Here is a 16,054-nt window from a genome sequence, read left to right on the forward strand (position 1 = left end):
TGGTGCAGGCTCTTCATAATCCCCAGGACGCTTTGGCGCAGGTATCTGCTCATCACCGTTTGTCAAATGATGAACTTCTCACAGCCCACACTACTTCTGCGCCACCACGCAGACTAACTCATCAGTGCCCTCCTCCGTTCTACCACGGGGGCCCCTGGAGCCGGACAACGGGTGTCTGAAGTTCAGCTGTTGCACCGGCCGTGGACAGATGTATGAAGAAACAAGTCCCTTCTTCGGAGCCTCAGTTTCCCCGTTCATAAAATAGAACAAGAATAGCTGGCTCACAGTGTTGTTGTGGGGATTCAGTTATGTCCAGTAATGCTTGACAAAGATGTCAACAAACATTGCCCTTAGCATCAGGATTTGGTTTTTTTGCTCCCCCATCATCAAACAGCTGCACGGGATCCTGTGATTCAGGTCTTAGATCACGTCTAGGCATTTACATATGACACACTGATTCCAGAAATGGAGATCAAAGGTGACCTGGGTTCCACAAAAGAGGAAGTATGACAATGCCACGGGTTTGGGATGACAGGCCATTCACGCTGCATGGAACTTCCTTTGGCTCCTCACCCAGCCTGTCTGTCACCCAGAGTCCCTTTCACTTCTCATCTCTGCTCCTTGAGTAGTGGGGTTCCATTTGGAATACGGGATGAAAAGCTCCTAGTATTGTGGTTGGGGAAGCAGCCTTCCCATTCTCAACGAGGCCACATGGGTTGGGAGAAGCACAGGCTCAAGTCCTGGCTCAATTGCTCTCTAGCTATGTGCCTTGTACAAGTGCCTTCACCTCCCTGAACCTTGGTTTCATCACCTCTAAAATGGGGATAATAGGATTTGCTGTTTGCCTCCCAAGCTGATGTTTTGCAACTGAAATGGAAACCAAGTTCTGGCCACCAGCACTGAGATTTGAGATTAACTGGGGCAAAGGGTTGATGAGGTGGAGCAACCAAGGCCAGAGGAATTTATGGCAGTGCAGGGTTTATGGTTTTGATATGGACTTATTAAGCACATTCTAGGGCTGCAATCGTCTCCTCTGGCCCCCGCCCCCATGTCCATGTTGGCAGCAGCATGGATGGGGCTTCTGTTGCAACATTAAGGAAAACATTTCCTGGTACTCACGAGTGGGCAGGGACAGGGGGAGGCGGGAGTGGCCCCGGGATAAGGCAGGCAGCTAATGGTGCTCTTGAGGCTGAAGAACTCAGTGGCCAGCCTCTCACTAGAAAGGGACTGGCTGAAGAATTCACTCACGGAGTCCCTGGTGGTGGACACTTGGGCACCTCACACACACACGGCTCTTATAGTTACTAAGATCTCGTTCCATTTAATCCTGACAGCACCCCTGCAGGGAGGGATCATTCCCACGTCACACATGCAGCTCAGAGGGATGGAGTGACCAGACCAAGGTTACAATGAATCACCCAGGTGTGACTCCCGGACTGGGACTGCCAATCCCTCTGTTGGGAAAGAATGAAAGGGGTCACTATGCCCCACCCTCATCCTTGAGTGACAGCACACCCAGGCACCCCACAGTCCAGCCATCAGCAATCTCCCATTCACCCATCACTGAATGCCATGGTGTGCTGGTTAACAACCAACTCTCCAGGGGAAAGCCTTGATTTATAGTGTTTGCCAGTTCCTGTGGTGTAAATGCTTCCACCGCTGCTATCACTGCGACATTGCCCAACAGAGAGCTGGGAAGAGTAGTTAACAAACGGCTCTCACAAGCCAGCTCCAGCACACCTCTGAGTGAATGTGAGGCTGTGGTCCTTGGTGGCTAGTTTATCAGGGGACAAGACCAAGGTGGCTATGAACCTGGCTGGAATACTCCAGTGCATCGCTTGCCTTTAAATATATATATATTTTTATTGATTTCAAAGAGGATGGGAGAGGGAGAGAGAGATAGAAACATCAATGATGAGAGAGAATCATTGATCGGCTACCTCCTGCACACCCCCTACCGGGGATTGAGCCTGCAACCCAGGCATGTGTCCTTGACCGGAATCGAACCCAGCACCCTCCAGTCCGCAGGCCAACACTCTATCCATTAAGCCAAACTGGCTAGGGCTCCCTTGCTTTTATTCTTTTTCAAAACAACACTTGCTTTGATGAAATTTCCCCGTGCCTACTTGTCCCTTAATGCTGGCAGGTTGACCCAGGACCCAGATCAGGGCTCCATCTTGGACCCCATGGTAGGTGACAGACCCTTGGATCCTCCTGCCATCCTTTCAGATCTTTCCATCATCCCCTCCCTTTTCGACTTTCATGTCTCCACATACTGAGTACTCAAAATCCAGGGACCAGAGTCAGATTCCCACTTCTGGCTCTTAAGGAAAATCACTTCCCCTGAGCCTCCGCTCCCCATCTATAAAATGGATGGTGGTGGTGGTGGTGGTGGTAACAAAGTCTAACCTGCTTACCTCTTGATGTGAAGATTAAACAATAATGGCTTTGAGAGCACTTTGCACAGTAGGAGACTATTTTCATTCTTATTTCTAACACCTGAAAGGAAGAAAAGACACCCACCCAAGGACTTAGAAAACATACATGCCATTTATTTAGCTTTATACACTTTTGTTAAAACACACAATAAATGTTTTTGTTTGTTTGTTTGCCCCATCGGGTGGCAGTGACAGGGCTCAGGTGTCAGCACAGGACCTAATGACATTCACACCCCCGGGAAGATGCTGATGGATCTGCCAGAACCCAACCCACTTTCTGAACTGCTGGATGTGAATTTCACACTTCATCCCAATCAGGGCAAATCACAGAGCAATCTGGCAAAAGTAATTGGCTTGATCATCACAAGAAATCTAGGAGCATCCATGTACATCCCTCTCCTCTCTTCCCTGTCCCCTCTAGGAGAGCCGCGGGGACTCTGGAAGCTTCTGAGAGCTGCCTAGAGAAGGAGTTGTCTCGGTGGAGGAATTATAGGGTCCATGGTTGCCCTCCCAACCATTTTTTTAGTCCATCAGATTTTGTTTTAGGACTACAACTCAGGTAGACAAAAATTCCAATGTGGTGTCCTCAGTTTAGAATCAGGAAAGTAAACTTGTCTTTATTTTGTTTCCTATAATTGCAATAAAAATTCTAAAAGTGGAATGGATTTCTCCTCCAAAAAGAGTTGACTTGGGCAGAGGACTGCCCCCTGCCCCAGATAATTGCTACCTTTAAAAGCCACTGTTGCCCCAATCCACCCCATGGGAAATTCTTACCTCAGCTTGCCTCCCATGACACTGGGGGGGTGGAAGAGCAAACAGTAGGAATGACCATGATGAGCAGAATGACCCCACACCAGCCTGAGCCCCCTGGCTGGGCTTTCTGGGGAATTGAAATGAGATGTGGCTAAGGAAGGCTGGAGAGCTCAGAACAGGGAACACTCTCCTGGGATTGGGGATTTGGCTTGCTGGAGTGGGGAAGGCCAATCCTCGTAGCACTGGAGAGGCAGAGATTTCTCTTGGACATACTGTCCAAATACCCTTTATGCCTCTTTTGCCAAAAGAAACAATCACTAATGATGGAATTGGGAGGCACTGGGGCACTGCCCCGTCTATTCAGAAGGGTCAGCCCTGGCTGGGGGGTAGATAACCCGTCTAACTATTCATCCTCCTACAATGCACAGCTCTGGTCCCAGGTCTGGTCCCAGCTTTAATTGCCATGGGCAAGTGGCATTTTTCAGAATTCCCCAAAGTCACCAATATTCTGCATGGATGGAGGCACGGGCTGTTTCATCCTGGGGTTTAATGGCTCCAGAATGTACCCTGAGTGATGCTCCCCAGAGCAAGTCTCAAACCCAGACCTTCCCCTGCCCCCTCCCCCAACTGGCCCACTCCTGGAATGACAGAATCTTGACACTCATCGCTCAGAGTTGGGGAGCAAAGAGAGAAAAAGGTCCTGGACACGATGACAGCACTCAGGGAGCAGTACCGGCCTGAGGGGAAGAGAGCTGGGCTTGAGCGAGGTCCCACATCATCTCCAGGCAGCAGGTGAAGCAGCTGGGGGTAGATAAGGATGAAGGGAAGGCAGTGGCTTCGGCAAGAGAAACGTTGTCCAAGGTAGCAGAGGATTCTCGAGCTGGGATCTCCCCAAGTCAAGGCCCCATTGTCCAGAGCAGAGTAGGGGGGCAATGTGTCGTGGCCCACAGCCCAAGTTCTTGGGCCCTTTGCCCTTTTCACTACTGCTTTGGGACTGGCCCTACTGTCACAGCTTCCAGCCCTGTGACCAAGTGACTACCAGGGGCTCTCAGAGGGGACTGGAGGGCCAGCAGAGCCCCTGACCCCCGGCGACTTGCTAGATGACTTCTTGCTTCGTGATAGTCAGCTGGGGGATGGCAGAGGGGGGCTTGACAATTGTGGTGATGGCTCCTGGCAGGAGTTTGTAGGGCTCAGACCCTGAGCCACCTGGTGGTGAGGGCTGTGGAGTCTCAGGGGTGGCTGGAGGGACAGAGAGACAGACAGGCTGTTCAGAATCCTAGCCCTCTGGGGAGTAAAAGCAGAGCCCTAGAAAAGTTCTCCCCCCTCTCTGGGGCTCAGTTTCCTCTTCTATAAAGTGAGAGAAAGAAACCAGATAATCTCTAAAGTCTCTTATGGCTCAAATCTTCTGATCCCAGATCACAGTCTCATGTTCTATGCGGTCTGGAAGGCTATGGCTGGACCAGGTCACACCAGTTCCTACTAACCTCCATCTCCTCCACTGTTTGGTATGGAGACATGAGCTGCTTCTCCCAAAGCAGGGCCCAAGTCTGACTTTCCCCAAGGACACTGGGACATTGACAGGAATACCCATTCTTGGAGAAAAGGAGCAACAATTGATGAAACCCTAACTGGCTTAAAAAAATTCTGATATATAGGTAGATGAGTAACAGAAAGTAATTGTCCTCACCCCCATAACAGGTTCAGAAGGTAACTCTGAGTCCAGCTGGTGTGGCTCAATGGTTGAGCACCAACCTATGAACCTGGAGGTCATGGTTTGATTCTCTGTCAGGGCATATACCCGGGTTGCGAGCTCGATCCCCAGTAAGGGGCATGCACAATTCTCTCTCATCATTGATGTTTCTATCTCTCCCTCTCCCTTCCTCTCTCTGAAATCAACAAAAACATAAAAATCATGACCCACTTGGCTAATTTTAGTCAATGGACAACTTTCCCAAAGAACACTCTCAATTAAATGAAATCTCATTTTAGTGGACTGCCTCATCCCAATGATAATCTCACTCTTTGAAGAACTTTGCCAATGACAAACTCACTCTTGTGAGATTTTACCTCAGAGGAGAGTCTAGTTCAACAAACATCCCGACCTAATACATAATCTCACTCAGTTGTCTAATGGATAGCCTTAACCAATTGAGAAGCCTTATTTAATGAACAATTTTACCAAATGCACACCACCTAATGGAATTTTCACCCTAATGGATAGCCTCACCCAACGGGCAACTCATCTAGTGGATTACCCCATCCAAGGACAGCTTCATTCAGTAGAGGTTATCAATCACCTTGCTGAATAGCAGCCTTAACAAATACACAATCTCATCCCTCATCCCTACCCTGGCTCCCTCTTAGGCCCCAACCTCACCCCTTCCTAATAGAATCCAAGTTGCCCACCTGCCTGCCCCCTGGGTCGGGGCCACTCACACATCTGTCCGTTGCTGAGGTGAGTAGGCATCGTGTTGGCAACAATGACGTTGGTGCCCATGTGTTCCTGCATCAGGTGAGGGTGCAGGGGATGATGGGCATGGGTTGCATCACTGGAGGATCCTGCAGGTAGAGGGAAGACTCAATGAAGATGAAGAGTTTGGGATAAGGACCATGGGCCTTGAGACACCATCTTCCGCAGGTGTGGCCAATCAACCTGCCCATCCATTATGGATGATGCCTATTGGGTTCCTATTCCTGGGCTAGTAAACTGGGGTTTACCATTCCCATCCATGGACGTTATGAGGGTATTAAGAGGACCCAGCTAACCAAGAGAACAAACGTGATTTAAAAGAAACAGAAGCATGTAAGGAAGCATTGAGATAATTTAAATATTATCATGAGTATTGATTGCATATTAATATAATGGATTTAATCAATGGCTTTTGAAATTCTTTGGCACGGAAGTCCTTCAACAATTTGGTCCCAACTCACCTTTCAGCCAAGCTGACCTATTTAGTAGAGCATCTATGTGTTTCTTTGTACTTCCCTGTAATTTCCAATCTCTCTGCTTTTGTTCATGTACTGGCTCCACTAGAGATGCCTTCCCCACCTCCCCCATGTCCACACGTCCAAATTCCGGTTCAGATATTTCCTCCCAAGGGAAGCCTCTCCTGGTTCTCTCCACTCCAGTAGGAAGTAAACTTCTCCTTTCTTGCAATGCCCATAGTAATTAATTGATCTGTAACCCATCTTTAGGAATAACCACTTCTCCTGTCTGTGAGCATTACAGTGAGTCCGAGCTTCCTTGCTTAGATCCTGCCTCCTATCCTTCCAGCTCACTTCATCTAGTACCATCACTGCGAAAACTCTTCAACCCTACTGAGGCTGCCAACTCACTGATCCCCACTTTTCACTATCACCCCATCTTTATTTCTCTTCTAGTCCAGCCAAGATTCCATAGCCCAGTATTATCATCCCTCCCTCCCTTGCATTCATCAATTCCCTCATAGCTTCCCTTTAGAGTAAAACATTTCCAAAGGGTTGTCTACTCTTGTTATCTCCACTTCATTTTCCCACTCACTCTGTAACACTTCCCAGTCTGGTTTCCTTTCCCACGGTCCTCTGACACTACTGCTCTTTTCACAATTGCCAAGAGCCTCCATTGTGCCAATCCAACGGACACCTCCATCCCTCTCCTGTGAACTTAACACCATTAAATGCCCTGTCCTCCTTAAGACATGTCCTTCTCTTGGATTCTGGAACTTCCCTGGTTTTGCTCTTATCCCCCTGGCTCCTCTTCCTCCAACCTCCTCCCATGACATCTAATTGCTGGAATACCATGGAGTTGCCTTTCATCCTGAGCTTTGGGATTGTATTTTAGCAACAGACTCAGATATCCAACTGCCTCCATGATAATTCAACTTGGATGTCTAACAGTCATTTCAAGCTTAACTCAAGTCCAAAATGGATCCCTTACCATCACCACCCTGCCCAGCCTCAAACTGTTCTCTCTCAGTCTTCCCATCTTAGCAAATTGCTCCACCAGCATTCCTGTTACTCAAAGCAAAAACATAGGTTTTACCCTGGACTCTCCTCCTCCCTCTCTCCCCACATCTGATCAATCAGCAAGGCGTGCAGGTTCTTCCTCCAAATAGATGATCAGGTTTTTCTCTGCTGCTAAATTTCCAGTCATGCTTTAGTCCCAGCCTCTACTGTCTTTTCCCTGATTGGAGACAATAACACTCTCAGGGGTCTCCTGTCTCCATTTTGCACCTTCCCCTCCCTAAATTCACTTTCTACCCAACAATCAGAGTAGTTGGTTTAAAACACTAGTCTGATGTTCAATCTTCTTATAATAGTTGCATGAGAATAAAATAAAAATTTCTGACCATGGCCTATAAAACCATATACTTATTTGGTTTCTGCTGCTCGCCATCTTCATCTCATACAGCTCCCCCAGCTCACCACCTTATCCTCCTCCTCGAACACACTACCCTCTCCTGCTTCAGGACTTCTGTATTAGTTACTTCTGTCTAGAATGTTTTTCTCTTGACTTTTGAATACTCTATTTCCTTTCATCCTTCTGGTCTAAGCACAAAAGTCACCACTTCAGAGAAGTCTCCCTTGGCCAATCTGTCAAAAGAGGCCCCTTCTCTTGGAGAGACCCCTGCCCCCGCCCACCTCTCTGCCCCTCCGGGGCGGGGCACGGACCTCCCAGCAGCATCTCCTGCAGCAGGTTGTCGATCTTGGCCATGCCGAAGAGCTTGATGAACTGGATCTGCTCAATCATCTGCCAGGTGATGCTCTGCAGGGTGGGCAACAGCAGCAGCAGCTCGCCGAAGCGGCCGCGGGAGTCATACTGGCGGTCGTTGATGTAGTCCTCCAGGCTCACCTGCACCTGCGACCGCAGCCTCTTGATCTTACCCGGGTCACTCAAACCTTTCGCATCTGCCACAGGAGGGGGTGGGCAAGGAGGGCAGTGGGGCCCAGTTAGAGCATCTGGGGAGTCAGGACCCAGACTTCCCCTGACTCATGGGGCCCTCATAGGGCGGCTCAGGGTCACACAGGGAATCCTCAGCAGTGCTGGGATGAGGATTCAGGGTCCGCAAGAAGCAGAGCACACTAATGAAAATTGTAGCTTCCTGGACTCGGGCAGAAAATGTTTCTGTCACATTTCCTAAGAGGCAGAACTGGGAGAGAGGAGTGAGGGATGGAGGATGGGACTTCAGGAACATACCCAAGAGGGCACTTAGCAACTTCCTCATTACACATGGAGAAACTGAGGCACAGAGCAGGGAAAGGACTTGGCCCAGGTCACACATCCAGTGTTGGCAATCCATGATGTGCACTTGGGGCTCCTGACTCCCAGTTGAGTTCCCACTGTCGAGATCTCAGCACACACTGCTTCTGCTGCCGTAGAGCTGTATCCCCACTTCTCTGCTCCCTTGCCTGTGTCATCTTAGGGTCTCCGCTTAGGTTTCACCTCCATCAAGAAGCCTTCTCCATTCTACCCTCCCCAAGTCCGCATTATGTGTCCATATTCCCAAATTTCTGTGGCTCTTCCATTACTACTGACTGACTGCACAGGAGGCAATTGTCTCTTCCACTAGATGTGAGCTCTGGGCAGGAAGGCATATATATCATTTGTCATTTTAAACCCGCCACCTAGTACCATGCACAGTCAGTATTTGTTTAATAGATGAAAGGATAGGTAGGTGGATAGAAGGATAAATGAATGAAAAAAAATCAATGGATAAATTCTAGATCCTCAATCTTAAGAAGGGGACTCAAGTAGTCGTCCAATGGATAATCTCAGACTTCATGGAGGTAATGCACTTATTTCCTAATGTAAGTGGCAGAAAGAGAATTTCACCCACACATCCAGTCCAGGGTGCTCTCCACTAACCATGTTTGTGCATTCTTTTACTCAGTCAACAAACTCTATTGAACACCACCTACATGCCAGGCCCTATTATAGGTCACCTGCCCCTCCAAGCCAGGTTACTGACCCTGACTCAGCGTCAGTAATCCTGCACACTTTACTGAGCCATTTACTCTGTCTAGCCCTGTGCTGAGTGCTGCAGGGGATATAGCCTGGGCCAGACTCTCAAGGAAACTAGAGGTAGCACTCTTACCCTTTAGAAAATGGGAAATAGCATGTGGTAGGTAAGAACATGGGCTTGAGATCTGAATAGTCTGAAGTTCAAATCCGAGCTCTGCCATTTCCTGGTTGTGTGACCTTGGGCAAATTAATTGATTTCCCTGTGCCTCAGTTTTCTAATCTGTAAAATGGAGATAGTAATTCCCATCTCACAGGTACCATGTTGCAAGTAGTAAATGGGATGATCCACACAGAGTGTTTAGAAGAGTGTCTTAAAGAGCATTCCATAAATGGTGATGATCTCCCTCTTCGTTACTACTATTACTAGAAGTGATCTTCATGCAGTTGGGGCCTAAGACAGTGCCTGGCACACAGTAGGTGTTCTCTAACATGTAAGGAGGAAAGGAAGCAAGCAAACCTTTGGGGACCCAGGAATCTTGACATTGTGAAGTAAAATCAGGCTTTGCACAGATATAACTACAAACTACAAACACAGGCGGAAAGTCAGTAAATGGAATGGGGAGAGGAGAGTCAGAGCTGAAGGAAAGGGTGGGGACGCAGTACAGTAGTCCCCACTTATCTGCAGGAGATACAGTCCAAGGTCCCCAGTGGATGCCTAAAACCACAAACAGAACTGAACCCTTTATATACCATGTTAGAGACTCTATTTTTTCCTACACATACATACCAATCATGAAGTTTAATTGATAAATTAGGCACAGTAAGAGATGAATACCAATAACTAATAAATACTAAAATTGAACACTTATTACAATACATTGTAATAAAAGTTATGTGAATGTGCTCTCTCTCTTTCTATCTCGATATCTTATTAAACTGTACTCGTCTTTTCACTTAAAGAAAGTGCTTCTACAGCTTCTCTTTGGAATGTCCAAATTGCCAGCAACACTACTCTTGCACTTTAGGGGCATTATTTAGTAAAATAGGATGACTTGACCACAAGGACTGCAATACTGGGAGAGTTGATCTGATAACCGTGTTGGTTACCAAGTGACTAATAGGCAGATAGCATATGCAGAGTGAATATGCTGGAAAAGGGGATGATTCACATCCCAGGTAGGACGGAGCAGGAGGGTGCACGATTTCATCACACTACTCAGAACACCATGCAATTGTAAACTTATGAATTGTTTATTCCTGGAATTTGACCACAGGTAACTGAAACCACAGAAAACAAAATTATGGATAAGGGGGACTACATGCTACATGAAGGGTTAGAAAATACTCTCCACAGTTGATAGGACAAGAAATAAAGGCATAAGCACATAACAAACATTATAAAGGTGATCAATAGAGACACTAAAATAGCCAGAAAAATATATTAAGAGGATGGAGGAGAATAGGAATGGTGATAAAAGAAGTGAAACCCTCCGCTAGCCTAGGAGGAAAAATACGACCCAAAAAAGGTAAAGCAAGAGAGAGCAGGCTTAGCATTTTATTTTGAGCTCAAGGTAATGGCCAGAAGAAATGATAACGAATCAGAAATGGTTCTGAGGAGCAGGCTTTAGCAGGAAAAGTGGAGTAGGGAGGAATATTTGCATTTTAAGTTCATGCACATATTACTTTGCTAGGAGTAAGGGTACACCCAATGTAGCTTCCCCATCTCCTTTTGAGGAAAAGAAGAGAAAAGGAAAGAAAAGAAGGAAGACAGGAGATGAAAGAGAACAAAGGAGGGAGGAAGGGAAAGGAAAGAGAAAAAGAGCTCTGGACTCAGTGTGCCCTGTCAAGTCATATCATCCCTTTGAACTTTGATTTTTCCTTATCTATGAAATGGAGCTAAGAAAAACACCCTCTCTGGGTTGTTGTACTAAAGCGATGAGGTTGTGAACTTGGGGTATGTAACCCAGTAGGAGAAGTCTGACAGAGGGTCTGGAGCATCAGGGGTGGGTGGGGGGTGCGGACTGTACCTGGGTCAAAGAAGATGATGGCTTTGAGGCAGGCATACTCATTGTCATCGATCTGCAGCTCCTGGAAAGGCAGCACCAGCTCATCCAGGATGCGCATGGACACCCGGCTCATCTCTGCCAGCTCCGGGCAATGCCGGGGGATGATGTAGTCATTACCTGGATGAGTTGGAAAGGAGAGGGGATGGGGAAGCTACCTTGGGTGTACCCTTACCCCTAGCTTTGAACAGGCCCTGTCCTTTGCAGTTGCAATGCAGTTGGTGCTCATGGGAGGAGTGCCCATTTTACAGATGAGAAAGTTAAGGCCCAGATTAAAGGAATGAGTTGCTTGAAATCATCGGACTGGGCCTGGGATCTGGCTTTGAGTGTGTTTGAACTTTAATTTCTTGGGTCCATATTTCCTTGCATCCAAGGGGACAGGGCTATTTCTGATCGGTCTCCCTTGCCCCAGCATGCGGCCATGGACATCTCCTATGCCCAGGTGGGTTCCACACTGGACATGCCCTCCACAGAGCCCTGGCTGAGCAGGCCACCTCCTCACCTAGTAATAGAACATCCTTGAACACCATAGAGCGCTTGGTGGCTCCGAGAAGCAGGTGCTCGCCGGCATGGGCTCTGAGCAGGGCCACCTGGAAGAGAGAAGGGACAGCATATGGTGCCTGCACACCTGTGAGGGCTGCTCCTCGCCAACTCACCGACACTGGGCAAGTCAGCTTCATGCTTCCCTCGCCTTTACCTGCCTGAATTATAAAACAGGCATCAGAAAACAGCTGCCCTCTTCCCATAACTGATCAACTGGGGATCTGGAGAAGATTCAGCAGGAATCCAGGAGGGGAAAGAACACACGCTAGGAGCAGGGCGACCAAACACTGACTTTGAATTTCTGTGTCCTTGGGCAAGTTGCTGCTCCCCCCTGGGCCTGGTTTATGTGCCTGGTGAAACTGTGACAATAATCTGGGTGTATTTTTTTCATTAGAGGTGCAAAGGCTTTCATCAGACTCTAAAGAGGGTCTATCACCCCGAAAGTCCTGAAACTGTGGGCCCCCAATTCCTACTCAGGGGCCAGCTATGAAAGATTATGAAGAGTGGTTTATAAGAATGCAGATTCTTAGGCCCTACTTCCAGAGAGTCTGATTCTGTATGTATGGGGATGGGCCCAAGGATCTGTGTTAAACAAGCTCCCAAGTGCATTCTGATGTGCAGTTGTGTTTGGGAAATCACTGCTCTGATTTCCAGGCAGCTGCCCACTTGCCATTGTAGGATTCTAGGGTTCTGAGAGTGAGTTACAAGAATTTGGACGTGGATGCTGGTTCCCACCTAAGGCAAAGGCATGAACACTGGTTCTTGGAAGTGGATGAGCTGGACAGACACCTTTCCTGCAGAGAAGACAAGTCTAACTCACCGGAGAGCATTGCCTGCCCTTTCAGAACCATCTGCTTCAGAGCTGGCATGAGAACCAAAGATGGGCTGGAAAAACAGTATCAGGCTGGTAGCCTCAAGGGTCTTATCTGCAAGGTTGGGTTAGGGAGTCCAGAGGGTTTTAGCAGGCTAAATTATTAAGTAAAGTGCTTTTGTTCATGAATTCACTTGATTGTTCATTCTTTCAGTCATCACATGTTAAGTGCCAAACGTGTTTTAGGCAATGGGGACACAATGGTGAAAGGAAAGGAAAGGAAAGGAAAGGAAAGGAAAGGAAAGGAAAGGAAAGGAAAGGAAAGGAAAGGAAAGGAAAGGAAAGGAAAGGAAAGGAAAGGAAAGGAAAGGGAAGGGAAGGGGAGGGAAGGGAAGGGAAGGGAAGGGAAGGGGAGGGAAGGGAAGGGAAGGGAAGGGAAGGGAAGGGAAGGGAAGGGAAGGGAAGGGAAGGGCTAGGAAGGGAAGGGCTAGGAAGGGAAAGAGAGAAAGTGAGAAGGAGAGAGAAAGAAGAGAAGGGGGGAGCAAGGAAGGAAGAAAGAGAGAGAGGGAGAGAAGTAGGAAGGTGAGGGTATGAGATAAGAGCATAGGGCAAGAATAACCACGTAAATGGGAGGTCAGAAAAGACCCATCTAAGGAGGTGGAATTGTTCTAAGGCTCATAGTAAACATTCAATAAATATTTGTCTGAATGAAGAAAGGAAGAAATGGGTGAATGAACGAATGAGCAAACTAGTTAACTTCCTCTGCAGATGCAGCCCCTCCTGGGCAGCCACCTGTCCTCACCTAGTCTGTTCCCCTGTGGTTAAACCTTGTGAGGATGCCAGGAAAATAGGAGAAATGGCAAACAGGCGGTGAGAGTACACTTGCCATGACCAGGACAAGGATGCTTACTATTGAGCACATCCTACACGGCACACCGGGCACTGTGCAGGCCCTTGTCACTTACCAGCGGCTCTGACTGACAGGGAGAAGACCTGGCATCAAGTCCCAGCTCTGTGACTGCCTTGCTCTGTGACCTGGGGCAGATCACCTTCCCTCTCTAGGCCTCAGGCCCCTTATCCAATGCTACCCTAGCCGTCCAGGTTTCAATGGATTGATATTCTAGACAAGACAAGAAGCAAACAACTTGGAAAGTGGTTCCTGAGGCGATGTCTATCGAGTTGAGGTGCCCTTTGGAAGACAATGACCCCCATCTCTCAGGTTTGTCTCCTCCTCCTCCCCCACCCCATCTAGAGCAAATGGGCTCCTGTACACCGTGAATGGGGAGCTGGGAACCCTCATGATCCGGGTCCAGCCCCCTGACATGGCAGCTGTTCTGGGGGTGAGCAGGCAGGGGGTGTTAATGATTGTCCCGTGTTATTGGCCACCCATCACTGCTCTCTGAGAATGCTCTGAGCCCTAGCCAGGGAGGTTTGGGTGGGAAATCGAGGTTAACAATTGTTCAGCTTGGGGGTATCTCGTTGCCCTGCTGAGCCCCTGGGAAGGAACAGGAGGGATTAAACATTAATGTAGATTCTCCAGCAGAGGGGACCAGGGCCAGAACACGAGGAGCAGGGGAGAAGGCAGGGGCTCTGCCAAGATCCCTGCCCTGTCATCCCTCCCAAAGCGGGAGGAATCTGTGTGAGAGGGCATCTGATCCGGCCCCCAGTGCGAGGCCCAGGACCAGCCAAACCCGTGTTTGCACAGCGTGTCCCATCGCAGGACACTAATGGGTGTTCCAGGAGAGGGTGGGTGTAAAAGGAGTTCCAGGAGCCCCGGGTCTGTCCACAAAGTTCAATAGGTGCCTTGCCTGCAGGGCCTCTCAGAAACTTGAACAGGCTGGCATGCGTTGCCAGTCTTTCATGCAAATGTGCAAAACGGAGAAGTAAATGCACCAATGGACATCTAGGCGCTGCCCGTTGGCGACCCCGAGCTTCCCTCAGAGCTGAGAAGGTGACTCAGCCGGCTCTCCTTTCCCAGACAGGAAAACTGTCTGCACAGGCCCAAGGGGTGCAGGAGCTGTCACTTGCGGTATCTCAGAAACTCATCTGTCCTCAGATCCATCCCCAGCACACACACACACACACACACACACACACACACACACACACACACACACTCCCCTGTTCCCCCTGGGACATTTTTGGTATGTCAAAGAATGTACTTTGGGGGATAAAATGCCGAGCTATACCATGTTGGTGGGATACAGGAAGAAGCTGACAGTTAGGGAGGCCAGCTGTGGCCCCGGCACTGTGTAGGTGCTCATTACATGATTTCTACTTTTCAAACGGTAATGTCCTCAATCCTTCCAACAACTTTCTGAAGCAGGTATTACAATTCCCGCTTTGTACCTAAGAAAACTGAGACTCAGAGACAGGAAGTAATCCGTCTTAGATCACACAGAGAACTAGTCTTAAAACCAGGGCGCAAGCCCAAATCTCCTGATCCTTGGCCTTGGGTCCCTGTCCATATCTCCTCGGGAGAGGGCCCTGGTGCGGAGGTACAGTGGATAGAAGCCTGGACTTTGGAGCTTGCCTGCCTGGTTCTAATCCCAGCTCTGCTGGATACTAGCTGTGTGACCATGAGCAAGTTACTTAACCTCTCTGTGTCCCAGTTTCCTCACCTGTAAGATGGAACTAATAATAGCACTACCTCATAGGGCTGTTGGAAGGATTAAATGAGTTAACATTTGCAAAGTGATTTAAACAACTGCAGGACACATGAGCACTATGTGTGTTTTGTTAAATAAATTCAGACCAGTCCAAGGCTATATCCCAGGTGGGCCAGCAGGTCCCGCCTGCCCAGCACCCCCACTGCCCACAGTCCACGTCCGCCCGCACCTGGTCGTCCAGGGGAAGTTCGCAGAAAGCTGGGATGTACTTGGCCCACTCAACGAGCACCAGCAGCTGCTCCTTCATGGACTCGCACACGTCGGCAATGCTGGCGATCTTCTTTGCCCGGATGTCTCCGTTGATCCCAGAGACAGGGGAGGTGATCTGGGGGGAGATGAAGGAAAATGCTGGGGATGGCCGGGCTGCCCCACACGCCCCGAACCCTGCAGAGGCCCCTCCTCAGGTAGTGTCCCTGTCTGGAAAAGGGGAGATGGACTGTGGGTGCCGTCTTGGCTCGGAGGAAGTTTAAGGGAAAATGGACAGAAGGAAGGATGCTGAAGAAGTCCTGCTGCCTGCCCCTGCCTCCTCTTCCTCCAGCTCCTCAGAATCTCCCCTCAGCCCTAGGGGAGAAGCAGGGCAAAAACCCTCATCCTCATCTGGTAGAGGAAGAAACCACAGCCCAGAGAGGTGCTGTGATTGGCCCAAGGTCAACAGCAAGAGGCTGACTGAGTCCCAGTTTGCTACTCTGTCCACTTGTTCGCTGCTCTGTTGTCCCGGGGCTAAGCTGATCTCAGCCCTCAGTGAAGGCAGAGAGCTGCTTGGCCTGCACCATGTGGGCAGTGGGATGAACTAGAAAGTGCCCCCGGTGCCAGGCCTGCGTCCCAGTTTTGTCTTT

The 16,054-nt window shown here is 49.0% G+C and overlaps 1 protein-coding gene across 5 annotated transcripts in view; it reads right to left on the minus strand.

The window, feature by feature from the left end:
• Positions 1 to 2,531: 2,531 nt before the first annotated feature.
• The window catches only part of HNF4A (hepatocyte nuclear factor 4 alpha), a 56,031-nt gene continuing 42,508 nt past the window's right edge, over positions 2,532 to 16,054 (minus strand). For 2 of the 5 annotated variants that reach the window (XM_059706999.1, XM_059706995.1), the window contains exons 5-10: positions 15,388 to 15,543; positions 11,698 to 11,785; positions 11,160 to 11,315; positions 7,812 to 8,078; positions 5,598 to 5,750; positions 2,532 to 4,430 (exon numbers count right to left, since the gene is read on the minus strand). In XM_059706999.1, coding sequence (XP_059562982.1) covers positions 4,288 to 4,430; positions 5,598 to 5,750; positions 7,812 to 8,078; positions 11,160 to 11,315; positions 11,698 to 11,785; positions 15,388 to 15,543 — 963 coding nt within the window. In that variant the 3' untranslated portion in view covers positions 2,532 to 4,287. The remainder of the gene's footprint in view (positions 4,431 to 5,597; positions 5,751 to 7,811; positions 8,079 to 11,159; positions 11,316 to 11,697; positions 11,786 to 15,387; positions 15,544 to 16,054) is intronic. The other 3 variants (XM_059706997.1, XM_059706998.1, XM_059706996.1) reach the window with 3 other exon arrangements.

This window comes from Myotis daubentonii, chromosome 8 (assembly GCF_963259705.1).
Source record: "Myotis daubentonii chromosome 8, mMyoDau2.1, whole genome shotgun sequence".
NCBI classification, from domain to species: domain Eukaryota; kingdom Metazoa; phylum Chordata; class Mammalia; order Chiroptera; family Vespertilionidae; genus Myotis; species Myotis daubentonii.